At 43.1% G+C, this 26,600-nt stretch overlaps 1 protein-coding gene across 4 annotated transcripts in view; it reads right to left on the reverse strand.

Annotated features, from left to right (window-relative positions):
* The window catches only part of ADGRF5 (adhesion G protein-coupled receptor F5), a 76,966-nt gene that overhangs the window by 20,276 nt on the left and 30,090 nt on the right, over positions 1-26,600 (reverse strand). For all 4 annotated transcript variants that reach the window (XM_038395922.2, XM_043510151.1, XM_038395921.2 and 1 more), the window contains 11 exons: positions 19,230-19,293; positions 18,493-18,654; positions 16,374-16,553; positions 14,379-14,494; positions 11,970-12,028; positions 11,323-11,459; positions 10,455-10,667; positions 9,815-10,030; positions 1,961-2,122; positions 1,579-1,791; positions 624-836 (listed from right to left, as the gene is read on the reverse strand). In XM_038395922.2, the coding sequence (XP_038251850.1) occupies positions 624-836; positions 1,579-1,791; positions 1,961-2,122; positions 9,815-10,030; positions 10,455-10,667; positions 11,323-11,459; positions 11,970-12,028; positions 14,379-14,494; positions 16,374-16,553; positions 18,493-18,654; positions 19,230-19,293 (1,735 nt within the window). The remainder of the gene's footprint in view (positions 1-623; positions 837-1,578; positions 1,792-1,960; positions 2,123-9,814; positions 10,031-10,454; positions 10,668-11,322; positions 11,460-11,969; positions 12,029-14,378; positions 14,495-16,373; positions 16,554-18,492; positions 18,655-19,229; positions 19,294-26,600) is intronic.

Below are 26,600 nucleotides of genomic sequence, written 5' to 3' on the forward strand. Positions count from 1 at the left end.
ACTGGTAGAGAGTAAAGACAGAATCGCAGTGAGTATCTGTAGGACAGGGGTCAGCACGTCCCTGTGACCTACCGATTCCCGCAGATCCCATTGGCCAGGAACAGTGAACTGTGGCCACTGGGAGCTGCGGTGGGGGGCAGGGCCTGTGGACAGTCTGTGTAAACAAAATGTCTCGAGGCCCGCCAGCGGATTACCCTGATGGGCTGCGTGCCAAAGGTTGCCGATTTCTGCTGTAGGACTTTAACATAACCACATTTTTGATCTGATCCTACACTCATGGAAGTAAATGGCAAAACTTCAATTAACTCCAATAGAATCAGGGTCAGACCTTTTAAGACTAAATTATGAGAGTGTGCTACCTGCACTATGGCATGAACAGAGAGATGTTGGGTTCAAAATGGTGACAATCCCAAATTAGACATGATGTAATGATTAAGGGCAACAAAGCACAAGGATAAGAAGAGCCCAGATTACAGTAATGAGACTGCACATTTTTAAAAAATATTTATAATTATTTGCTCACTAATTGTGGGTATCATAGAAGAAATGAATCTTGTGGGGGGATGTCCATAATTATCCACACATTCAATACTATTTTCAGAGTAAAGTATCAACTTCCTTACCACCCTTAAATTCCCTTTGTCGAACTGTGAACATAACATCATAGTTTTCCGTTCCGTCTATGCAGCACTTTAGGACCTGAGGTACATTGCATTGGATAAATCCTTGAATGGGATCCAGTACAATATTCTGCTTCAGAGGCAGAGGAACAATCTCAACAGTTGTACTAGCAGAACTTGGCAAAAGCTTCTGATAGAACGTGCAAGTATAGGTGCCTGAAAGCAATGAAACAAAACCAGGCCTCAGTTGAAAGCCATGGAATGCAGACAGTGATGTGATGAATAGTAAAATGCCTGTATTACATTTTTATGAATATGGTATATGTCTCTGTGTGGTTGTTTATGGAGGCTTACTTGCTATGGAGATAGATCAAAAAGGATTGCTAAAGACACCGAGCAGGAAAGGTAAAACAACGACCCAGATCAGGAGCATCCCTGCAAGCACTCAAGTACAACAGCCAGGTTAGAAGATGCCTACTGGATTGTGCACTGCCCAAAACACAGCTGGAGAAGGAGCTGGTGGTGCTCCCTTTATATGCAATAGCTGGAGTACTCACAAAGGATGTGAAAGACAGATTCTAATCCCCACTCTGCCTGCTTTGGAGGAGGAACTTGGACCAGGTCTCCTACCTCTCAGTTGAGCATCCTAACCTCTGGGGTTGGTTCTCTCCATCTCTCTTGTTGAAACTGTTCCACTTTGTATGAAATACTTAAATATTAATTGCACCGGAGAGAGACCATGAGATTGATGATATAGCCTGCTGGTTAAGGCATCCACCTTAGTTCTAGCCCCTGTTCTGTTGATTTCAATGGGACCACTTGTGTGATGAAAGCTGTGCATGTGTTTAAGTGTCTTGCAGGATGGGGACTTAGGTGGAGTTCTAATTTTCAAATGATTGGTAATGTCACCTATCTTGTCATTCTGACCGAAACACAGTGATGTGACGCCTTCGCTTACCATTCCAGGCCTGAGTGGCAGCCTTCACTGTGAGCACAGACCTCACATTGCTTGGGGATTCCAAGTTACAGAGGTATAGCCCAGAGTCTATAATTTGAGACTCGATTTGCCAGGTGACATTATTGCAATTGCTTACATCGCTGGTGCATGTTAGAGAAAAATTGTGTCCCTGAGAAACTTGAGCTTTTGTGCTTGAAGATATTTCTACATTTGCTGAAAAATATAAGATAAATGACACATTATTGTTATTTGTCATTTGCATGTGGCCCAATAGGTAGGCAGGGTGCCATATGGAGAGAACAGAGACGCAGTCGCTGCCCAAGGCACTTACACTCAGCTATGTGCAATCAGATTCTACCAGTATTCTGCAAAGGCTCCTTACCTACTCGTAAATACGTCACTTTGATGGCTTTACTTCTGAGGGCGCCATGCCCTGTGCTCAGCTCACACGTGTACATTATCTCAGGGTCAGACTTGTTTGGGCACTGAGACTGATTGGCTTGGAGAGTGTACTCAGTACAGTTTGGAGTGGAACTGATGATTCCTGTATTGAAATAAACAATCCCAGAGCTGTCACTGCTGTTGTCAATCACAAGTAAAGCCTGTAGATACAGGACTTGTCCTACCTATGCAAACCCTAGGTGTAGGCACAAGTTTTGACAGTGAGACATTTTAAACTCACCCATCCTGAAGTCCACACTCAGCCTTTACTTGGGCAAAACTCACAGTGGTCTCGTGAGGACATCAGGATTGGGCCAAAGTGCACATATGGAGGTGGCTCTTAACACTTGCCAATTACCTAAGACACCCATTGGCCCAGTTCTACAATCCTTACTCATGCTGAGCAGCACATACTCCCATGAGTAGTCTCACTGAGTCCGATAGAACTGTTTGGGTGAGTGAGGACAAGTCACTGTGAGTAACGGTTCAGATTCAGGCCTGAGAGAAGTATTGGGAGTCAGATAATCTCAGTATTGGCAGATTCAAGGTGTTTCTTACAGTAAGCAGTGGAAAGTACAAAGAGATACTGCAAATATTAAACTCATCTATTTATCTTAGGGGAAACTAATATTTTTAAGGGTCACCCTGTAACTATATTTTGGATGTCAAGAGAGGAGGGTTAGACATAATGGGGCAAATTTACCAAAACTGCCTATCTAAATCACATCGACAGAATCTGAGTATGCATCTATTGTGCAGGCAAAACTCATGGTCGAAATCCTGACCCCACAGAAGTCAAAGGCAAAAGTCTCATTGACTTCAGTGGGCCAGGATTTCACTCTGTATGTCTGAGTAATTCACAAGTGCATAAATCCCTGGGTCCAAGTGCAATTCTTTGAGGAGATCAACAAGCATGTGGACAAGTGGATCCAGTGGATATAGTGTATTTAGATTTTCAGAAAGCCTTCGACAAGGTCCCTCACCAAAGGCTAATAAGCAAAGTAAGGAGTCATGAGATAAGAGGGAAGATCCTCTCATGGATTTGGAACTGGTTAAAAGACAGACAGCTGCAGCGGCACAGGAGCTAGCAAACAGAGGAGTTTGTATTGTGGTGCTTGTTTGGGGTTTGCTTTTGCTGGGGAGGGTGGTCTTTTTGGTGTGGCTTGTGTTTCCCAGATTAACAGGATTTAGGTGGGAAGGCGGTGACAGATACAGAGGCAGCTGTGGGAGTGACTCCTGTAGTGGAAGACACATTAAGGATGACTGGATGTGGAAGCTGTGGTATGTACATGATCCTGGAGGGGGGAACCGGTAAGAGTTTTTTCTGCATGAAATGCCGTCTGATAGAGCTGATGGAGGAAAAGATCCGAGGTTTGGAGATGCAGGTGGAAAGTCTCGTTGAGTTTAGGAAGGAGTTTGAGCAGATGATGGAGCAAAGATATGAGGTATCTGAAGGGAAAAGCTCAGACTCACGGATGGAAGCAGGGCTGGGGAATTTTGAGGGGAGACTGGGTGAGGAAAGTGGTCAGTGGAAGCATATGACTAAAAGAACCAGGCAGAGGAAAAGACAGTCTAGTGAAGGAGAAATAGAGCTTAGGAATAGGTTTGCAGAGTTGGAAAATGAAGAAGGGGCTCAGCAGGTACTTGTTGAAGGTGGAAGGGTAAGGAAGAAGAGAAGAGAGGCTAGTCCTATAGGAAAATCGGAAGAGTCAAGGGAGACTACACCAAATATGAGCCCCAGGAGGATACAGGATGGGTTGAAGAGGATTATAAGGGAAAATAGGAATGGAAAGAACTTGCAGCCAGAGGGAACAGGGGAGAGACTGGAGAATAGCACTGTCACCAGGAAAAGGCAGGTCTATGTGATCGGGGACTCTTTATTGAGAAGAATAGACAGGCCTGTAATCAGAGCTGATCCTGAGAATAGAAGGGTGTGCTGTCTTCCAGGTGCTAAGATACGGGATGTAGACCTGAGGTTGAAAAGGATCCTAAAGGGAGCAGGAAAGAATCCCCTAATTATCCTTCATGTGGGAACAAATGATACGGCTAGATTCTCGCTGGAAAGTATTAAGGGAGACTATGCTAGGCTGGGGAAGATGCTTAAGGAAATTGAGGCTCAGGTGATCTTTAGCGGGATCTTTCCTGTTCCTAGAGAACGGCAACAAAGGTGTGACAAGATTATGACTGTCAACAGATGGCTTAGGCAGTGGTGCTATAAGGAGGGCTTTGGGATGTATGGCCACTGGGAGGCATTCACGGACAGAGGATAGTTCTCTTGGGATGGACTTCATCTGAGTAGGGAAGGAAATAGACTTCCAGGATCAAGGCTGGCACAACTGATAAAGAAAGCTTTAAACTAGGAATTAGGGGGAGATGGATGGGAGATGTCCAGGAAATCTCCACGCCAGATTTTAGCATTGAGAGGGATGAAGACGAAGTAAGAAAAGATACAGCCATGGGTAGGAGAATGTATATAAGGAGGAAGGGCAGTGTGGATTTCAGTCTAATAGGTTATACTGGCTGTAGAATGACTGTACCTAATAATGTACAAAATGTGAGCGAGGACAAACAGCAAAAATTAAGATGTTTATACACCAATGCGAGGAGCCTAGGTAACAAAATGGAGGAACTAGAGCTACTGGTGCAGGAAGTGAAACCAGATATTATAGGGATAACAGAAACATGGTGGAATAGTAGTCATGACTGGACGACAGTTATTGAAGGGTATGTGCTGTTTAGGAAAGACAGAAACAAAGGTAAAGGGGGTGGAGTAGCATTGTATATCAATGATGAGGTAGAATGTAAAGAAATAAGAAGTGATGCAATGGATAAGACAGAGTCCGTCTGGGCAAAAATTACATTGGGGAAGAAAACTAGTAAAGCCTCTCCTACAATAGTGCTTGGGGTGTGCTATAGACCTCTGGGATCTAATTTGGATATGGATAGAGCCCTTTTTAATGTCTTTAATAAAGTAAATACTAATGGAAACTGTGTGATCATGGGAGACTTTAACTTCCCAGATATAGACTGGAGGACCAGTGCTAGTAATAATAATAGGGCTCAGATTTTCCTAGATGCGATAGCGGATGGATTCCTTCATCAAATAGTTGCTGAACCGACTAGAGGGAATGCCATTTTAGATTTAATTTTGGTGAGTAGCGAGGACCTCATAGAAGAAACGGTTGTAGGGGACAATCTTGGCTCAAGTGATCATGAGCTAATTCAGTTCAAACTAAATGGAAGGATTAACAAAATAAATCTGCAACTTAAGGAAATTAGTTAGGGAAGTGGATTGGACTGAAGAATTTATGGATCTAAAGGTAGAGGAGGCTTGGGATTACTTTAAATCAAAACTGCAGAAGCTATCGGAAGCCTGTATCCCAAGAAAGGGGAAAAAATTCATAGGAAGGAGTTGTAGACCAAGCTGGATGAGCAAGCATTTTAGAGAGGTGATTAAAAAGAAGCAGAAAGCATACAGGGAGTGGAAGATGGGAGGGATCAGCAAGGAAAGCTACCTAATTGAGGTCAGAACATGTAGGGATAAAGTGAGACAGGCTAAAAGTCGAGTAGAGTTGGACCTTGCAAAGGGAATTAAAACCAATAGTAAAAGGTTCTATAGCCATATAAATAAGAAGAAAACTAAGAAAGAAGAAGTGGGGCCGCTAAACACTGAGGATGGAGTGGAGGTTAAAGATAATCTAGGCATGGCCCAATATCTAAACAAATACTTTGCCTCAGTCTTTAATAAGGCTAAAGAGGATCTTAGGGATAATGGTAGCCTGACAAATGGGAATGAGGATATGGAGGTAGATATTACCATATCTGAGGTAGAAGCAAAACTGAAACAGCTTAATGGGACTAAATCGGGGGGCCCAGATAATCTTCATCCAAGAATATTAAAGGAATTGGCACCTGAAATTGCAAGCCCATTAGCAAGAATTTTTAATGAATCTGTAAACTCAGGAGTTGTACCGAATGATTGGAGAATTGCTAATATAGCTCCTATTTTTAAGAAAGGGAAAAAAAGTGATCCGGGTAACTACAGGCCAGTTAGTTTGACATCTGTAGTATGCAAGGTCCTGGAAAAAATTTTGAAGGAGAAATTAGTTAAGGACATTGAAGTCAATGGTAAATGGGACAAAATACAACATGGTTTTACAAAAGGTAGATCGTGCCAAACCAACCTAATCTCCTTTTTTAAAAAGTAACAGATTTTTTAGATAAAGGAAATGCAGTAGATCTAATTTACCTAGATTTCAGTAAGGCGTTTGATACCATGCCACATGGGGAATTATTAGTTAAATTGGAGAAGAGGGGGATCAATATGAACATCAAAGGTGGATAAGGAATTGGTTAAAGGGGAGACTGCAACGGGTACTACTGAAAGGCGAACTGTCAGGTTGGAGGGAGGTTACCAGTGGAGTTCCTCAGGGATCGGTTTTGGGATCAATCTTATTTAATCTTTTTATTACTGACCTTGGCACAAAAAGTGGGAGTGTGCTAATAAAGTTTGCAGATGATACAAAGCTGGGAGGTATTGCCAATTCAGAGAAGGATCGGGATATTATACAGGAGGATCTGGATGACCTTGTAAACTGGAGTAATAGTAATAGGATGAAATTTAATAGTGAGAAGTGTAAGGTTATGCATTTAGGGATTAATAACAAGAATTTTAGTTATAAGTTGGGGACGCATCAATTAGAAGTAACAGAAGAGGAGAAGGACCTTGGAGTATTGGTTGATCATAGGATGACTATGAGCTGCCAATGTGATATGGCTGTGAAAAAAGCTAATGTGGTTTTGCGATGCATCAGGAGAGGCATTTCTAGTAGGGATAAGGAGGTTTTAGTACCGTTATACAAGGCACTGGTGAGACCTCACCTAGAATACTGTGTGCAGTTCTGGTTTCCCATGTTTAAAAAGGATGAATTCAAACTGGAGCAGGTACAGAGAAGGGCTCCTAGGATGATCCGAGGAATGGAAAACTTGTCCTATGAAAGGAGACTTAAGGAACTTGGCTTGTTTAGCCTAACTAAAAGAAGGCTGAGGGGAGATATGATTGCTCTCTATAAATATATCAGAGGGATAAATACAGGAGAGGGAGAGGAATTATTTAAGCTCAGCACCAATGTGGACACAAGAACAAATGGGTATAAACTGGCCACCAGGAAGTTTAGACTTGAAATTAGATGAAGGTTTTTAACCATCAGAGGAGTGAAGTTTTGGAATAGCCTTCCAAGGGAAGCAGTGGGGGCAAAAGATCTATCTGGTTTTAAGATTCTACTTGATAAGTTTATGGAGGAGATGGTATGATGGGATAATGGGATTTTGGTAAGTAATTGATCTTTAAATATTCAGGGTAAATAGGACTAATCCCCTGAGATGGGATATTAGATGGATGGGATCTGAGTTACCCAGGAAAGACTTTTCTGTAGTATCTGGCTGGTGAATCTTGCCCAGATGCTCAGGGTTTAGCTGATTGCCATTTTGGGGTCGGGAAGGAATTTTCCTCCAGGGCAGATTGGAGAGGCCCTGGAGGTTTTTCGCCTTCCCCTGTAGCATGGGGCATGGTTGACTTGAGGGAGGCTTCTCTGCTCCTTGAAGTCTTTAAACCATGATTTAAGGACTTCAATAGCTCAGACATAGGTGAGGTTTTTCATAGGAGTGGGTGGGTGAGATTCTGTGGCCTGCGCTGTGCAGGAGGTCGGACTAGATGATCAGAATGGTCCCTTCTGACTTTAGTATCTATGAATCTATGAATCTATGAAAAGATAGGAAACAAAAGGTAGGAATAAATGGTCAGTTTTCAGAATGGAGAGAGGTAAATAGTGGTGTCCCCCTGGGGTCTGTACTGGGCCCAGTCTTATTCAACACATTCATAAATGATCTGGAAAAAGGGGTAATCAGTGAGATGGCAAAACTTGCAGATGATACAAAAATACTCAAGATAGTTAAGTCCCAAGCAGACTGCAAAGAGCTACAAAAGGATCCCTCAAAACTGGGTGACTGGGCAACAAAATGGCAGATGAAATTTCGTGTTGATAAATGCAAAGTAATGCACATTGGAAAACATGATCCCAACTATACATACACAATGATAGGGTCTAAATTAGCTGTTACCATTCAAGAAAGAGATCTTGGAGTCAGTGTGGATAGTTCTCTGAAAACATCCACTCAATGTGCAGCGGCAGTCAAAAAAACCAACAGAATGTTGGGAATCATTAAGAAAGGGATAAATAATAAGACAGGATAAATAATAATAATAATACTATCATATTGCCTCTATATAAATTCATGGTATGCCCACATCTTGAATAGTGCATGGAGATGTGGTCACCCCATCTCAAAAAAATACATTGGAATTGGAAAAGGTTCAGAAAATGGCAACCAACAATGAGTAGGGGTATGGACCATCTGCCATATGAGGAGAGATTAATAAGACTGGGACTTTTCAGCTTGGAAAAGAGGCGACTAAGGGGGGATATGATAGAGGTCTATAAAATCATGACTGGTTTGGAGAAAGTCAATAAGGAAGTGTTATTTACTCCTTCTCATAACACAAGTAGGGGGCACCAAATGAAATTAACAGGCAGCAGGTTTAAAACAAACAAAAGGAAGTAAACCTGTGGAATTCCTTGCCAGAGGATGTTGTGAAGGCCAAGCTTATAACAGGGTTCAAAAAAGAACTAGATTAGTCCATGGAGGATAGGTCCATCAGTGGCTATTAGCCAGGATGGTGTCCCTAGTCTCTGTTTGCCAGAAGCTGGGAATGGGCGACAGGGAATGGATCATTTGATGATTACCTGTTCTGTTCATTCCCTCTGGGGCACCTGGCATTAGCCACTGTCAGAAGACAGGATACTGGGCTAGATGGACCTTTGGTCTGACCCAGTATGGACATTCTTATGTACCTTTGTGCATTAACAGTTACTTAGTTTGCAGTCATACTTCATATTAAAGTTCCATTTATATACAGTTAATAAATGGCTAGTAAATGATTAATAGGTGTTTTAATAACTGGTTACTCTTTTACTATAGGTTGTTATAGAGTCCAAAAGGGCAACTAGTTGCTTAAGACTTACAACCATTTATAACACCATCTACTGATGTGCTTATAAAAATCTATACCATGTTCTGCTGATGTCTGTAGCATGCTTATGCTATACACGTCTATTCATTATTTATAAATCCATTTGAAATGGAACTTTAATATCAAGCATGATTCATTTTGCACAGGACAGTTCACACTTGCATGTGGGGTTTTGGTCCCAATCTTTAGCTGTGCTGCAGCTGTTTTGTGCCACACTGTTCGCTTGCCAAAGCTGAGTACATGGCCCATGGAAGGTACTCTCAGTATAAGAATGACTCTGAAGTTGTGGACAACCAATAAAGGGACTTATACACCTCATACCCACCTTGCTGTCAACAAAGCAGGAAAAGGGGGAGATGCACTTTCTGAAAGATGACTAGATATCAGCATGCTGTACTGATCCTGGGATAGGTTTCCAGCCCTCTGTGGCAGTTATGGGGTGGCAGAAGTTAGAGCAGCCCTCACGCGGCTCTAACAGTGCATGGCAATGGCTACAGTGGCACTAAGACAATGCAAGTGGGAACTTCATCTTGGCTTGGCACAGCACCCACTGACTTGTAGTCTAAGCATCTGGGGAGTCCCTGAGGATATGGCCCCTTTGTGCAAGAAACAGCTGCATGTGCCTCTTTTTAGCTGCAAATTAGGAGGAGAGATTTAGGAAAAAACTGGCCCATAGTATGTGAGACTGAATATTTTCTGTCTTACCCAAAATATTTGTTGCTCTATTTGGTCTCCAGTCAGTAGTAAAGGACTGTATATTTCCATCAATGCAGCAGCTCAGCGATACATTGGTACCGTTACATACAACTTCAGTGTCCCCTGATTGCACAATGTTTATTGGAGCTACTGTTATATTTTGTGTTGCTTTAAATGACAGTGTGTAGTCCACATTGCTGCTCATGAAAACACAAGTATAAGGACCTGTAAAGGAAATACAACATTACTGATGAGAACTCATTCTGCCTTAGTCCCCTAAAGCAATGAAAAATAGATTCAGCTCTTCACCCACTAGACCTAGCTCCCACTGCAGTCCATGTTACCTGGCTTTTTAATACTGAGCTCTAATATATCACCTCTTTTCAAAGGGCTCTACAAACATTAACAATTTCGTTTGCTATGGAACTCTAAGCTGTTACTTTTTATTATAATATAATAAATGCACTATGCTGGCATCACCATTCAGAAGCTGATTCATTAAAGAAAGTCATAGGAAAATGATGGGGGGAAAGGTGCATTTGCCCTTTTGTTTTAAATAAATAGAATCATTGCATTCTTCTTTGTTCCTTTGCCTATTGCAAACAATACACTTCCATATACAAATTTTGCAAGATGGAGACAATCGTACCAGTATCATTCTGTGTAACATTGGTAATTTCCAGAACTGACTTTGTAGTTTCTTCTATAGTTATTGTACGTATTGAATGCCGGATGCTATTCAAGATTACATGTCCAGAATGATACCAGGTCACGTTCCCTGTATCCAACCGTGTCTTACAATTCATTATTACTGTATCCCCCTGGAAAAGGTCCTCAGGGGACACAGAGAAGTTGGTTTGACCTGGAAAGGCAAAGAGAAACCTGTAGTATTATTTATTTATTTATTTTATTACTTCAGCTTACATTTACCTAGCGCCTCCCATCTCAAAGCATTTCACAAATTATACACATTCAGTGTCAATGATATGCAGCCACCTCTGGGGTGCAGGGCATCAGTTATGCAGATGACCGGTGCATAACACGCTGCCCAACAGCAGAGTGGAAATTCTGGCCAAGAGCACTAGTGCAAACCTCAGCTCTCATTACAGGAGCTGTGAGATTTGCAATGTGCAAAAAGTGGACAGGTGCTTGGGGCCTGAGATGTTGAGCAGCCACAATTCCGATGGGCCTTGGTTTGTCATGTCTTGCCTCATTGACCCCTTGCAATGAACAATACAATGTTCAATTTATCTCTCTGGGAGAGGCTAGCTTGGGCTTCATTGCTATGGTGAAAGGGGTCTTGTTGTCAATAGGAGATGCAGTGCAGCACAGTGTAGGACAACTGGCTTGTTCATTTCCTCCATGGGAGCTGAGCTGTTTTGAAAGTCTGGTCTCAAGCGTTCAGTAGTGTTAGACACCTTTACAAATGATTGTTACCGTTATTGTTTGTATTACAAACAATTGTTCACAAACTTTAAAGCAAATTCATAGCATGCATAATAGAGCTTAAATCTTACCTGTTATTTCTAATGAATCAGGGTCTAACATATATGATGCATCTAGCGAGTGCTGAATGTTTCTGCTGGCACTTTCAATTTGGGTGAATGTTGCTGAGGCAGCTTTGATCTCATAGTCCACAATAAGACTTCCAGCCCTAAACAGAGCCAAGAATTTAAAAAAAGAGTTTTGATTCAAGAATGTACTAATGCCTGGCACTTAGGTAATGTTTCCTATACTCAGATCTGTGACCAACCCATTAACTAATGAATCTCCACAACCTCTCTGTGAGATGTTTACAAGTTTATTTACCTTCTGCCTCCCATTGGGTGAAATTCACTCCGGTGCAGAGGGCCAGCACAAGTTGTATGGATGAATTTGGCCCTATTTTGAGAGCTAAAGTGCTACACAGACATCCGCACAGGGATGAATTTCACCCACAATGCTTCGTATTCACACTCATTTTGGGGAATTCCATTTGTTTGTGTTTTAGTGGGCCTGTCATACTGTTATCCCAGTGCTGTGTATGGATTCCAACCACAGTAACTGGGGGCCATCTCATTCCTATGCCTCGTTTTGTGTCTCCTGAAAGGGGGAAAAACAACAAGAAGAAAGAAGGGCTCACATCTTCTGAAAAAGAAAAACAATCCAAAGGCGGTTTCCTTACCTGAAACCGGTGACTCTTGCTGATACGAAGCCAGGCAAAGATTTGTAGCTAGCCGTAAACTGAAAAGGAAGAAATATATTGCTCCATTTGAACCCTGGACATTTTTGCTGGAAGTCAATTGTAGGTAACTGAAGAGCGGACTTGATTTCAGCAAATAGGAACGCGGAATGTAAGCTCTGATACAGTGGGCCCGAGGCTCTTTTCACTTACACTCTGTGATGGAGATTATCATGAGGACAAATAATTTGACATTTTTAGTGCCCGTTATCCTGAAAGATCCCTATAACCACTTTACTGTAGATCTGCATAATTGAAGTCAATAGGAATTTTGCCATAGATTCCCAATGGGAGCAGGAACTGGCCTTCTCTATCTGCCTTATGTGTTTATACGGCCTGCATTACTCTCGTATCATACTCTTTAATGTATTTATCCTCAGAGCAACCCCATGAGGTAGCAAGTGCTATTATCTCCATTGGAAAGACAGGAAACTGAGGCACAGAGAAGCTAAAGGCCAGACCTTTAAAGGTATTTAGGCTCCTCAAGGTGCAGATAGGTGCCTAGTAGTCTTTCCAAAAGCACTGATGTCAATGGGAGTTGGGCACCTAAGTGCTTCTGAAAGGGGCCTACCTGCATTTTTAGGAGCCTAAATACCTTTAAAAAATCAGGTGCTAAGTGACTTGCCCAAGGTCACACAGGCAGTCTGTGGAAGAGCAGAGACTTGAAGCCAGGTTCAGGATAGCGCCCTAATCACTGGGCCATGCTTCCTGGCCCTATACGAATAATTTGACATTCTATTAAATGCCATCACTTGGCACCAGCAATACTATACCAAGCTTTTCAGAAGGAGAAGAGAACACCAACTTCTCCAACTGAAACTGTAGGCCACCATTGTAGGGAGGCTGAAGGTACCTGCCCAGACTGGAATTTGACCCGAATTAATAGTTCTACTCTTGTGAAAAGTTTCATTAGACCTTTCATTCACTGGGACCTCCATTTTATCTCTCTTCTGAAAGATGGCACCGTAGCAGTGCAGTGTCTCCTAGCACCATACCGGGGCACTGGCTCAGTGCTGACTTCAGATATTTCTACACTGCAATCCGAGACATGACTGCAGCTTCAGTAGGCACACCTGCTAGCTTTACCAGAAGCACTGTCTTTCTAAGCTATGGGGAGGGGAAGGGATGGGGGTGCTCAATCCCCCGCTCTGCCCCAGCCCCCACACTCCACCCCTTCCTACAAGCCCCCACCTGGCCCCACCTCTTCCCATCCCCACTTTGCCCCATTCTGTCCCCTCCTCTGAGCGTGCCCCACTCTCATGCCTACTCCTACTCCCCAGCGCCTCCTTCACGCCACTGAATAGCTGACAGCGGCGGGCGAGAGGCACTGGGAGGGAGGGGGAAGCGCTGATCAGCAGGGCTGCCAGCGGGCGGGAGGCTCTGGAGGGAGGAGCTGATCGGAAGACTGCTGGTGGGTGCTGAGGACCCACTGTTTTTTTCATGGGTGCTCCAGCCCCAGAGCACCCACAGAGTCGGTGCCTATAAGCTTTACCCATGCTGCCATGCCTAAAAATAGCAGCACAGAGGTGGAGACATGGGCTTCCCCGATGAGAGACCATTAACTGACTTCTATAAGCCACTAAACAACATTCAGTCCCTGCACCAAATAAAACTCTGGATCCAAACACACCCAAACCACTGGGCTGTTTGAAATGCAAATGAGAATTTGGAGCTGAATGTCTCAAACAGCCTCTGTCTTCATAAGGGATTGGAAGAAAGCCCTGGCTCTGAACTCTTTCAAACTTTGTGTTATTCTGGATTGGGACATTGGGACTTGGCCCCCTTCTCTGCCACTGGACCAAGCTAGGGAGCATCCAAACCAGAAGAATACATCAAATGTGAAAGTCGCTATCATCCATTACCAGTCACCATACGTATGTCAAGGGCAGGCAGAGTGGCTTAGCTGATAGAACACTGGACTAGGTTTCAGAAGACCTATTTTCTATTCCTAGCTCTGCTTCTGTGTGACTTTGGCTAAGACGCCTCATCTCTCTATGCTTCAGTTTCCCTATCTGTAAAATGGTCATAATGACGCCAACCTCCTTTGTGAAGTGCTCTGAGATCTACAGATTAAAAGGGCTGGATAAGAGCTAGGTTTCACTATTATTATGTCTGACCAAAGCCAGAGTATGTTCCCTGATTGCTGGTCTTTTGTACATTTTACAGATTTGTTGCGAACTCCCTTAGCATCAACCAGTGCAGTAGTGTCTTCCTTCTTTCCCACCTACCTACTAAAGATGTTCCCATCACTCATCCCACAAGCAACCCGCACTCATTTGGACATGAACAGCCCACGGATTGTATAGACAATGGTTCTGCAAATTAGATTGTTTTTAAAAGCCAAAGACGTACTGCATTTTCCAAGTCTTTTTTGTATGTCTTATACAGTTCAGAAGAGGAATTCCTGAGAGCATCCTGGAAAACGATACCAAGTCTGACTGAAAATTTTATTGTGATGGTAGGAATGCCTGCAGCAAGAAAACAAAACTACTTTCAACAAGAAAATATTCACAATCAAATTCTTTCAAAGTGAGGCCTGCCCCAAACAGAACTCTGGATCCAGACATACCTGAACCTTTGGAATGTTTGAAATTCAGATCTATGACTTGTCTACATGGGATGTTTCTGCATAGCAAGCTTGGGTGTGAAGCTACCGCACATTAGCTTGCTGCATAGCAATGTCTTGTGTGGACACTGCTACAGTGCACTGACATGCACTTTGGCTACTACTATGTGTAAAGCATAATAAGTCAAAGTGTCCTCCAGGGTTTGCAGTGTGCTGTAGCAGTATACACATGAGAAAAAGGGCAAACTGACACACTTTAGATTTACACCTTGGCTTGCAGTACAGTAATGTCCCACATAGACAAGCCCTTAGATATAGCTCCATATATCTCAAATAGCTCCTGTTTTCATAAGCGATTGAACCACACCCTGGATCTGAACATTTCCAAACTTTGGGGTTATTCTGAATCTGGAGATGAGATTGGCTTACAAATCATGAAATTTAGAAAGATTCATAGATATTAAGGTCAGAAGGGATCATTATGATCATCTAGTCTCACCTCCTGCACAACGCAGGCCACAGAATTTCACTCACCCACTCCTGCAATAAACCTTTCACCTATGTCTCAACTATTGAAGTCCTCAAATCGTGGTTTAAAGACTTCAAGGAGCAGAGAATCCTCCAGCAAGTGACCCATGCCCCATGCTACAGAGGAAGGCGAAAAACCTCTAGGGTCTCTTCCAATCTGCCCTGGAGGAAAATTCCTTCCCGACCCCAAATATGGCAATCAGCTGAACCCTGAGCATATGGGCAAGATTCAACAGCCAGATACCCAGGAAAGAATTCTCTGTAGTAACTCAGATCCCACCCCATCTAACATCCCATCACAGGCCATTGGGCCTATTTACCATGAATATTTAAAGATCAGTTAATTGCCAAAATCATGTTATCCCATTATACCATCTCCTCCATAAACTTATCGAGTTTAATCTTGAAGCCAGATAGGTCTTTTGCCCCCACTGCTTCCCTTGGAAGGCTATTCCAGAACTTCACTCCTCTGATGGTTAGAAATGTTTGTCTAATTTCAAGTCTAAACTTCCCGATGGCCAATTCATATCCATTTGTTCTTGTGTCCACATTGATACTGAGCTTAAATAATTCCTCTCCCTCTCCGGTATTTATCCCTCTGCTAAATTTATAGATAAACATTGGGTTCTTCTTGTTTGCCTTCTGGGTTTTTTGAGCATTTAGGGCATACTCTGGTCTCATTTTCAAGCTTTCCTCTGTAACCACAAGGACTACAAATTTATTTTTGTAATGAAAGCTGACATTACCACATAATCACCTGCTGCGAGAAGCTGGAACTATAAGAAAAACACTAAATAGCCTAAAAAGAATGAAGAGTCCTTGTGGCACCTTAGAGACTAATAAATTTATTTGGGCATAAGCTTTCATGGGATATAACGATATATATTCATGCCCAAATAAATGTGTTAGTCTCTAAGGTGCCACAAGAAGTCCTCGTTGTTTTTACTGATACAGACTAACATGGCTACCCCTCTAAAACCTGTCACTAAATAGCTTGAGATTCATGATACAATCATGAGTGTTGACAAGATTGCATCGTGATCTGAATGGGGCCACTTGGATCAAGATGGAGCTTTGCATGCTGGGAGATGTAATTCACAGGAAACACTTTCCTATTAAAAATAACAGCTAGAGTAGGCCCCAAAGTATTGTGCTTGGTCCATGAGTCACATTTTAGCCAGCCCCACTGATGTGTAAAGATCACTCTCTCTCCTGATTAAATTTCATACCATATGCTACTAAGCACAACTTACCTCCAGGCTGAAGCTGACAATAGGGTCCTTGAGAAGGCAACTCTGTGATACAGTCACAGGTCTCCTCTTGTGTTGGGATGGTACTAGGACAGATTGACTTGGCACTGCACACTGCAGCTGGCCATCCGTACCCACTTTCACAAAAACAATGGGTCTCATTATTACTGGTGAGACTGCATACTAGTATAAAATAGAAAGTCTGTGGTAATGATGCGTTATTCATAATATTTTGCCCAACATTTTTCCCTTAAGTATATTTACTCTACTGGATGTGTATGCAAAAGTTTATACAATATGCTGTGCAACTTAGATGTTCACTAGCAAGATAGAAGCCTGAGTATCTGATGCCCTGAAAATCCAGTTATATGAATCATGAGCAGCTAAATAAGAGGTGGTGAACTCTCATTAGGGGCTAAGTTTGATTCATTACTCTAAAGGCTTGTCTATACTATCCGCTGGATTGGCGGGCAGCGATTGATCCAGCAGGGGTCGATTTGTCGCGTCTAGTCTAGACATGATAAATTGACCGCCGAGCGCTCTCCTGTCGACTCCGGTACTCCACAGGAATGAGAGGCACAGGCGAAGTCAATGGGAGAGCGTCAGCTTTCGACTCACTGCAGTGAAGACACCGTGGTGAGTAGATCTAAGAACATCGACTTCAGCTACATTATTCACGTAGCTGAAGTTGCGTAACTTAGATCGCTCCTCCCCTCTAGTGTAGAGCAGGGCTAAGAGTTTTCTTTTAAATATAGAGCATGGACTGAAAATTACCCTGTTCCAAACTCCTGGGTTTGTTGTGTTTAGTCTTGGATCAGTGTGTTGAAATAGCCCTGCTGATCTATGAGAGCAAGGATAGTTTTGCAGTCAGAGATTTCACAAACTACTGGGCTAAAAACAAACACCGTATAGCATCTAAACAGGTTTCAATAACGTGTTGTAGTGTTTCTTTCGAGTGAGATATTGAACCATAAAATGATCCCATTCTGATTGCTATCTTGAACATTAGAATGCAGCGTCATTTCAAAGGGCACTATCAGAAAAATGCTGTAGACACATATACTTCATATCATCTAAAATCTTAAGTCCTAGTTTTCAAACAACATAAACCCATTTTCTTACTGTTTATGAGACACTGGCTGGTAAATCAAAGTTAACTTTCAATGACATAGCATGAAGTATTGACAAAATGTTTTGAATAAACTAGCTCACAGACAAGAAACACTTGGCAAGATGAACACACGTGTTTAGAACCAGTACGCACATCCTTCCACTGCTCCTGGATCAGAGATTTAAATTAAAAACAAATCAGGTCCTGAACTATTGTAAATACATGAGGTGTTTGTATATTGTTTCATATTTGAACTATTCAGAATACTCTATAGCTGCAATTTTGTATAACAACAAGTGGGAAAATAAAGGTTCTTCAATTCTTTGCCCTTTAATAATGTCCTTTGGAATTACATCAGAAAGAAAATTAGCCCATGAATTGTGTGTCCACATGCTAGGGACAAAGCATAGCCTCTTAGAGTGATTTACATTCCAAATGTCATTAGAGGGAAGTAAACACTTTGAAAATCAGCGCTGCAGCTTCCTGAAACATAAAAGTAAATCAGACTGCTATTATTATTGTGGTAATAAAGGCATAGCAGAACGTTTTAGCAGAGGGTTTCTCAGGCTCTCTCCCTTCCTTCGGCACTGAGAAGCATTCAGGCCTCTCCTAATATCAGTGTTTTGTAAGAAGGAGAGGTGTGGAATGCAAAGACCAGAAAGTGCTGTTATCTATGATTTTTTCTGTCTTGCTGAGTCCTTCCCACTCAGTAGGTAACAGAGACAGCTCTGGATTTGTAACCCAGGCTCTGTCCCCCTCTAGTGGCACTAGCCCAGCTAGAGATAGATGAGTCTGCTACAGCCTTAGCTAGCTAAGAGCCATATGGCTTTTAATTCATGCAGCAGAGGCTCATATACTAAGCTTCAACGGTCTCAGGTTCAATCCTGCCCTCTGACAAGTGGAGTCTGTCAGTGTTACGTGTTTACTGATCGCTATGTGAAAATGTGAAGGCAATCATATTATTGACCAGCCACTGTGTTGTGCAGGACATCAGAAGAGCGACCTACTCACCTGTAGTAACATTGAGGCTTGAAATGTTTATTGAGGTGTTTATTATGACTGGAAAACTAAGATTCTTGAAATAATCTTTGAGGGATTCCAAGAGAGATGAATCTGTAGAAATGATCTCAATGTCAACCTTGTATTCCACAGGGGAAGGGCCAAGGGCAGCTACTAAAAAGAAAAAGGATGGATGTGTGAGGGTGTATGATAATAACTGAAGACTTCCAGACTAGCCCCTGTGCTGTCTATAGCTATTTAACAAGAGCTAATGAGAGGTTTTACGGAGCCGAGAGCCAGGGTGGCAGCTGGGCTTCAGGCAAGGAGCTACATGAAGAGCTCTCAGCGCCCCCACACTGCCTCTCTTCAGTTGGTGGACGCCCTCCTGATGTGGACACACCCCACCGACATGAGGAGGGGAATGTGGATATCAATTAATTAGTGCGGTGGCTGTATGTCAACTGAACATAGTTCGACTTAGGGCTGTATCGAAGACATGCCCTTAATGTGCAGTAGAGTTATACACCAATTGACCAACGATAGAAAAGGGAGGTGGCATAAGCCATTCCTCAGGGGAGGAGCTACATAGTAAAATGTGTTCAGACACTTTCATCTTTGATTGGCCACAGTTTTGCACCACAGTGATTCACATGCTTGATCATTGCCACTTGCTATGTCTAGGAATGACCCAAGAGCCCTGTTCCCCTGCTACCTAAAGGAAATCTGCTGTAATGCCAGTGTTGACATACCCTGTCGCTTCTGCCTGTGCAGTTCTGTTGGGATGTTCTCTTCTGTTCCATTTTTGCTGTCAGGCTGAAAAAATAAGGCAGTTGTATGAGCTTTATTTTATTTTATTTATTATACCTGAGCTGGTGAAAACTGAGAGGACAATGGAACTCTGCCAGTTTGCACCAGCTAAGAGTTTGGTCCATCATCTTTTGTACATGCTTACACAGGTCAAAAGCAGCCAGTGATTTCATGCTAATGTACTTACATCTCCTTATTTTCTTCTTGTTATTACAGATTACTTGTACACTCCCCCTAAGTGTGTCCCACGGTGAAATTCTCTCCTCTGTACAGGCCCAGTACAAGGCCTCTAAGATGCTCGAGTCCAAAGACTTTATACATATATACTTTATAGAATGGATACATGGAAATTATCCCTGTCTCAAAGAGTTCACAATCTAATTTTAAACGTGACATGACCAATGACAGTACCACACAATCGGAGGATGGGACAAGGAGTGACAAGGGTTACAGTAATAAGATAATGCTGTTACTCACTATGTGATTATATTGAAGATTCCATTCATTTTACTCTACATAATTTAAATAAATTTACATAAATTTACATAATTTAACCCATTTTTTGTAGGTAAATCTTAGATCATTTTTGGTCATCATGATTTCTGATAGCAAAGTAATACTGTGTATTAAAAGATCAATGTGATTAGGCTTGCTCCTGCTCTCATTAAAATTGATGGCAAAACTCATTGGCCTCACTACAACGAGGACTGGGCTCATAATTATATGTGCACTATCAATGGAAATGTTTATTAAAGGGATTTTGCAACTATGAGCAACCATGCAAGAGTTGTTGTTTTGTAACCTGAGAGCCTCCAGACTGTCAGACAATGAGAGACAACCAACACACAGAATCCCATCTCGTTTTTATTACAGATCAGCTCAAACTAGCTCCTGTCCATCACCTGGAAGCTTTGTGAAAGCAGAACACTAGGGAAGGCTGTACACACACTCTAGTGACAAAATTGGGTGAAAGATGTCAACTTAGAGTTATAGAACTTCAAAATAAGCCTCCCCACTTATTTTTCTAAAGTTCTTCTATGGTTCTGGTATCTGAGCACCTCCTAATCTTTAATGGATTTCTCCTTACAACAGCCCATGAGGTAGTAGCATTTTACCAGTGGGGAGTTGAGGCACAGAGACACTAAGTGACTTAAACAAGGTCACACTGGAAGCCTCTGGTAGAGTAGGCAATTGAATACAGGGTCACCAAAGTCCCAGGCTAGTGTCCTAACCACTGCACCATCCTACCTCTTGCCACTTTAACATTTGGCCATGAGAGTTTGAAACGCATGCAGTCATTTGCCTAAGCTGCTAGGGGAGCATGTGGATCGAGCAAGAAGACACTGCCTGTGAGGTCCTCCCACCCGAGTCTCCCTTGGGCTATGGATTCAGAAGATGGGTAAGGATTGATCCTGCTGTAGGACCTCTGAGGCCTGGTCTACACTACAGAGTTAGGGCAATGTAAGGTAGCCTACATAGACCTAATAATGTCAGTGTCTACACTACAAGGTCCCTCCTGCCGTCGTAACTTGCTTGCTATGTCAACTGAGGGCTGATCTATACTACACAGTTATGTCAACATAAGGCAGTTTATGTCGACCTAATTATTTCAGTGTCTACATTACAGCTTTGCTCCTGCCCATGTAAGTGCCCTCCTACATTGACATAATAACTCCACCTCCATGAGGCGTAAGCCTTATGTTGGTGTAGTTAGGGCGATGCAGTGTCTGTTAGACACTGTGTCCCTTACGTTGGCTGTTGGCTGTCTTGTCAATTTCACGGTGGGAGCCCCACTTGTTTCTCCACCGTCCCCCCAGCGCCCCACCAGATGGGCAGCCTTGTCAATTTAATGGCTCACCAAGCTGTGAAATTGCCGATGCTGCCCTGCCCCCCAGGGAGAAGGTGGGGTGGGAGGAGCCAGAGCAGCTGGACCATGCTTTCTGGGGGTGAGAAGCCGCAGGTGGCTTTCTCCAGTCCCAGCAGGGAATGGGGAGTGGAAGGGGGGCAGCCCACTGGGAGCCTGTGGGGCTGCAGGGCTCCTGGCAGGGAGCTGCCAACATAGCTGAGAGACCCACCTCTCAGCTCCCCACACTGCCCCTCTTAGGTCGGCAGAAGCGCCCCTGGTGAGGATGCGCACCACTGACCCAAGGAGGGCAGTGTGGACATGCACCATGGCAGTAATTACTGTTGTGGCTTTAAGTCAACCTAATATAGGTCAACTTACATTTCTAGTGTAGACGTACCCTTAATAACTCCACCTCTGTGAGAGGTGCAGCGGCACAGGAGCTAGCAAACAGAGTTGTAAACGGGAGTTTCAGTGGGTGTTCTGTTGGAAGAGAAGGTATTTGTATTTGGTTTTGTATTTGTATGTGTAAAGGCTTGTAGGTGCTTTGTGCCGGGAGAGAAGCTGAGCCCTGATTAGGGGGCGGGGCTTCTCTGACTAGGGGTCCTATAAAGGTAGCCAGCCAGCCAGTCAGACAGTGGCACAGACAGCTGCAGTGGCACAGGAGCTAGCAAACAGAGTTGTAAACAGGGGAGTGTCTATTGTGGTGCTTGTTTGGGGTTTCCATTCTAGGAATGGAAAGAACTTGCAGCCAGAGGGAACAGGGGATAGACTGGAGAATAGCACCATCATCAGGAAAAGGCAGGTCTATGTGATCGGGGACTCTTTATTGAGAAGAATAGACAGGCCTGTAACCAGAGCTGATCCAGAGAATAGAAGGGTGTGCTGTCTTCCAGGTGCTAAGATATGGGATGTAGACCTGAGGTTGAAAAGGATCCTAAAGGGAGCAGGAAAGAATCCCCTAATTATCCTTCATGTGGGAACAAATGATACAGCTAAATTCTCGCTGGAAAGTATTAAGGGAGACTATGCTAGACTGGGGAAGATGCTTAAGGAAATCGAGGCTCAGGTGATTTTTAGTGGGATTCTTCCTGTTCCTAGAGAAGGGCAACAAAGATGTGACAAGATTATGACTATCAACAGATGGCTTAGGCAGTGGTGCTATAAGGAGGGCTTTGGGATGTTTGGCCACTGGGAGGCATTCATGGACAGAGGACAGTTCTCTCGGGAAGGACTTCATCTGAGTAGGGAAGGAAATAGACTTCTAGGATGGAGGCTGGCACAACTGATAAAGAGAGCTTTAAACTAGGAATTTGGGGGAGATGGTTGGGAGATGTCCAGGTAATCTCCACGCCGGATTTTAGCATTGAGAGGGAAGACGACGAAGTAAGAAAGGATACAGCCGTGGGTAGGAGAATGTATATAAGGAGGAAGGGCAGTGTGGATTTCAGTCTAATAGGTTATACTGGCTGTAGAATGACCATGCCTAGTAGGGTACAGAATGTGAACGAGGCCAAACAGCAAAAATTAAGATGTTTGTACACCAATGCGAGGAGCCTAGGTAACAAAATGGAGGAACTAGAGCTACTGGTGCAGGAAGTGAAACCAGATATTATAGGGATAACAGAAACATGGTGGAATACTAGTCATGACTGGACTACAGGTATTGAAGGGTATGTGCTGTTTAGGAAAGACAGAAATAAAGGTAAAGGTGGTGGAGTAGCATTGTATATCAATGATGAGATAGAATGTAAAGAAATAAGAAGCGATGCAATGGATAAGACAGAGTCCGTCTGGGCAAAAATTACATTGGGGAAGAAAACTAGTAGATCCTCCCCGTGATAGTGCTTGGGGTGTGCTATAGACCACCGGGATCTAATTTAGATATGGGTAAAGCCCTCTTTAATGTTTTTAATGAAGTAAATACTAATGGGAACTGCATGATCATGGGAGACTTTAACTTCCCAGGTATAGACTGGAGGATGAGTGCTAGTAATAACAATAGGGCTCAGATTTTCCTAGATGCGATAGCTGATGGATTCCTTCATCAAGTACTTGCTGAACCAACTAGAGGGGATGCCATTTTAGATTTGGTTTTGGTGAGTTGTGAGGACCTCATAGAAGAAATGGTTGTAGGGGACAATCTTGGTTTGAGCGATCATGAGCTAATTCAGTTCAAACTGAATGGAAGGATTAACAAAAATAAATCTGCAACTCGGGTTTTTGATTTAAAAAAGGCTGACTTTCAAAAATTAGGAAATTAGTTAGGGAAGTGGATTGGACTGAAGAATTTATGGGTCTAAAGGTAGAGGAGGCCTGGGATTACTTTAAATCAAAGCTGCTGAAGCTATCGGAAGCCTGTATCCCAAGAAAGGGGGAAAAATTCATAGACAGGAGTTGTAGACCAAGCTGGATGAGCAAGCATCTCAGAGAGGTGATTAAGAAAAAGCAGAAAGCATACAGGGAGAGGAAGATGGGAGGGATCAGCAAGGAAAGCTACCTAATTGAAGTCAGAACATGTAGGGATAAAGTGAGACAGGCTAAAAGTCAAGTAGAGTTGGACTTTGCAAAGGGAATTAAAACCAATAGTAAAAGGTTCTATAGCCATATAAATAAGAAGAAAACAAAGAAAGAAGTGGGACCGCTAAATACTGAGGATGGAGTGGAGGTCAAGGATAATCTAGGCATGGCCCAATATCTAAACAAATACTTTGCCTCAGTCTTTAATAAGGCTAAAGAGGATCTTAGGGATAATGGTAGCATGACAAATGGGAATGAGGATATGGAGGTAGATATTACCATATCTGAGGTAGAAGCGAAACTGAAACAGCTTAATGGGACTAAATCGGGGGGCCCAGATAATCTTCATCCAAGAATATTAAAGGAATTGGCACTCGAAATTGCAAGTCCATTAGCAAGAATTTTTAATGAATCTTTAAACTTGGGTTGTACCTTATGACTGGAGAATTGCTAACATAGTTCCTGTTTTTAAGAAAGGAAAAAAAAAGTGATCCGGGTAACTACTGGCCTGTTAGTTTGACATCTGTAGTATGCAAGGTCCTGGAAAAAATTTTGAAGGAGAAAGTAGTTAAGGACATTGAGGTCAATGGTAAATGGGACAAAATACAACATGGTTTTACAAAAGGTAAATCGTGCCAAGCCAACCTGATCTTCTTTGAGAAAGTAACAGATTTTTTTAGACAAAGGAAACGCAGTGGATCTAATTTACCTAGATTTCAGTAAGGCGTTTGATACGGTGCCACATAGGGAATTATTAGTTAAATTGGAAAAAATGGGGATCAATATGAAAATTGAAAGTTGGATAAGGAATTGGTTAAAAGGGAGACTACAGCGGGTCCTACTGAAAGGTGAACTGTCAAGCTGGAGAGAGGTTACCAGTGGAGTTCCTCAGGGATGAGTTTTGGGGCCAATCTTATTTAATCTTTTTATTACTGACCTAGGCAGAAGAAGTGGGAGTGTGCTAATAAAGTTTGCAGATGATACAAAGCTGGGAGGTATTGCCAATTTAGAGAAGGACCGGGAAATCATACAGGAAGATTTGGATGACCTTGTAAACTGGCGTAATAGTAATAGGATGAAATTTAATAGTGAGAAGTGCAAGGTTGTGCATTTAGGGATTAATAACAAGAATTTTAGTTATAAGCTGGGGACGCATCAATTAGAAGTAACGGAGGAAGAGAAGGACCTCGGAGTATTGGTTGATCATAGGATGACTATGAGCCACCAAAGTGATATGGCCGTGAAAAAAGCTAATGCGGTCTTGGGATGCATCAGGCAAGGTATTTCCAATAGAGATAAGGAGGTTTTAGTATCGTTATACAAGGCACTGGTGAGACCTCACCTGGAATACTGTGTGCACTTCTGGTCTCCTATGCTTAAGAAGGATGAATTCAAACTGGAACAGGTACAGAGAAGGGTTACTAGGATGATCCAAGGAATGGAAAACCTGTCTTATGAAAGGAGATTCAAGGATCTTGGCTTGTTTAGCCTAACTAAAAGAAGGTTGAGGGGAGATATGATTGCTCTCTATAAATATATCAGAGGGATAAATACAGGAGAGGGAGAGGAATTATTTAAACTCATTACCAATGTGGACACAAGAACAAATGGATATAAACTGGTCATTGGGAAGTTTAGACTTGAAATTAGACTAAGGTCTCTTACCATCAGAGGAGTGAAGTTCTGGAATAGCCTTCCAAGAGAAGCAGTGGGGGCAAAAGACCTATCTGGCTTTAAGATTAAACTCGATAAATTTATGGAGATGGTATGATGGGATAACATGATTTTGGTAATTAATTGATCTTTAACTATTCATGGTAAATAGGTCCAATGACCTGTGATGGGATGTTAGATGGGGTGGGATCTGAGTTACTACAGAGAATTCTTTCCTGGGTATCTGGCTGTTGAATCTTGCCCATATGCTCAGGGTTTAGCTGATCGCCATATTTGGGGTCGGGAAGGAATTTTCCTCCAGGACAGATTGGAAGAGGCCCTGGAGGTTTTTCACCTTCCTTTGTAGCATGGGGCATGGGTCACTTGCTGGAGGATTCTCTGCTGCTTGAAGTCTTTAAACTACGATTTGAGGACTTCAATAGTTCAGACATAGATAGAGGTTTTTGGCAGGAGTGGGTGGGTGAGATTCTGTGGCCTGCGTTGTGCAGGAGGTCGGACTAGATGATCATAATGGTCCCTTCTGACCTTAGTATCTATGAATCTATGTTGACATAGCTAGGTCGATGCAGTGGCAGAGTACATACTGTTGCTTGCGTTGACTTAAGTGGTCTCCAGGAGGCAACCCACAATGACTCATTTTGACTGCTCTGGTTGCTATTTTCAACTCCCCTGCCCAGCAGCTAGGTACATAGGAACAAGCCCCTCCCCCCTTACAGGACTGCTAATTTTTTAATTTTCATTTCCTGTTTGGTCAATGTGGAGAGCTCACCTAGCAACTACCCAACTGAGCATGCCAGGCCCATGCTCCAAATGCACTCCAGCCTAGAGTACACAGGAGGTGGTGGATCGCCCGGGTCTGTAGGGAGAGGAGCCTGAGCAAACACAGCTCAGATCTAGCTGTAGGAATGTGGACATTTACAAGCAGATCTCTTGGGTCGTGGGGGGAGAAGGGCTACCAGAGGGACCCACAGCAGTGCCGAGTGAAAGCCAAAGAGCTGTGTCAGGTCAGAGGAGACCAGCACTGAGGACCCAGAGGCCGCAATTCAGCAGCATGCAGCATCTCCAGTGCGAGCCGCCACCCGCTCATGCAGCTGGGGGACAGAAACTCATCTGGCTCTCGCAAGGGAGTGGGGCCAAGTGGATGCAGCCAGGGCTGGGAGTCTGGACTCCTGTGCTCTCTCCCTAGCTCTGGGAGGGGAGTGGGGTGTAGGGGTTTGGAGGGGGTATATCATTCAGAGATCATAAAAAGAGATGCATTTGCCAGGTTACATTACTT

This window comes from Dermochelys coriacea, chromosome 3 (assembly GCF_009764565.3).
Source record: "Dermochelys coriacea isolate rDerCor1 chromosome 3, rDerCor1.pri.v4, whole genome shotgun sequence".
Lineage (NCBI taxonomy): Eukaryota > Metazoa > Chordata > Testudines > Dermochelyidae > Dermochelys > Dermochelys coriacea.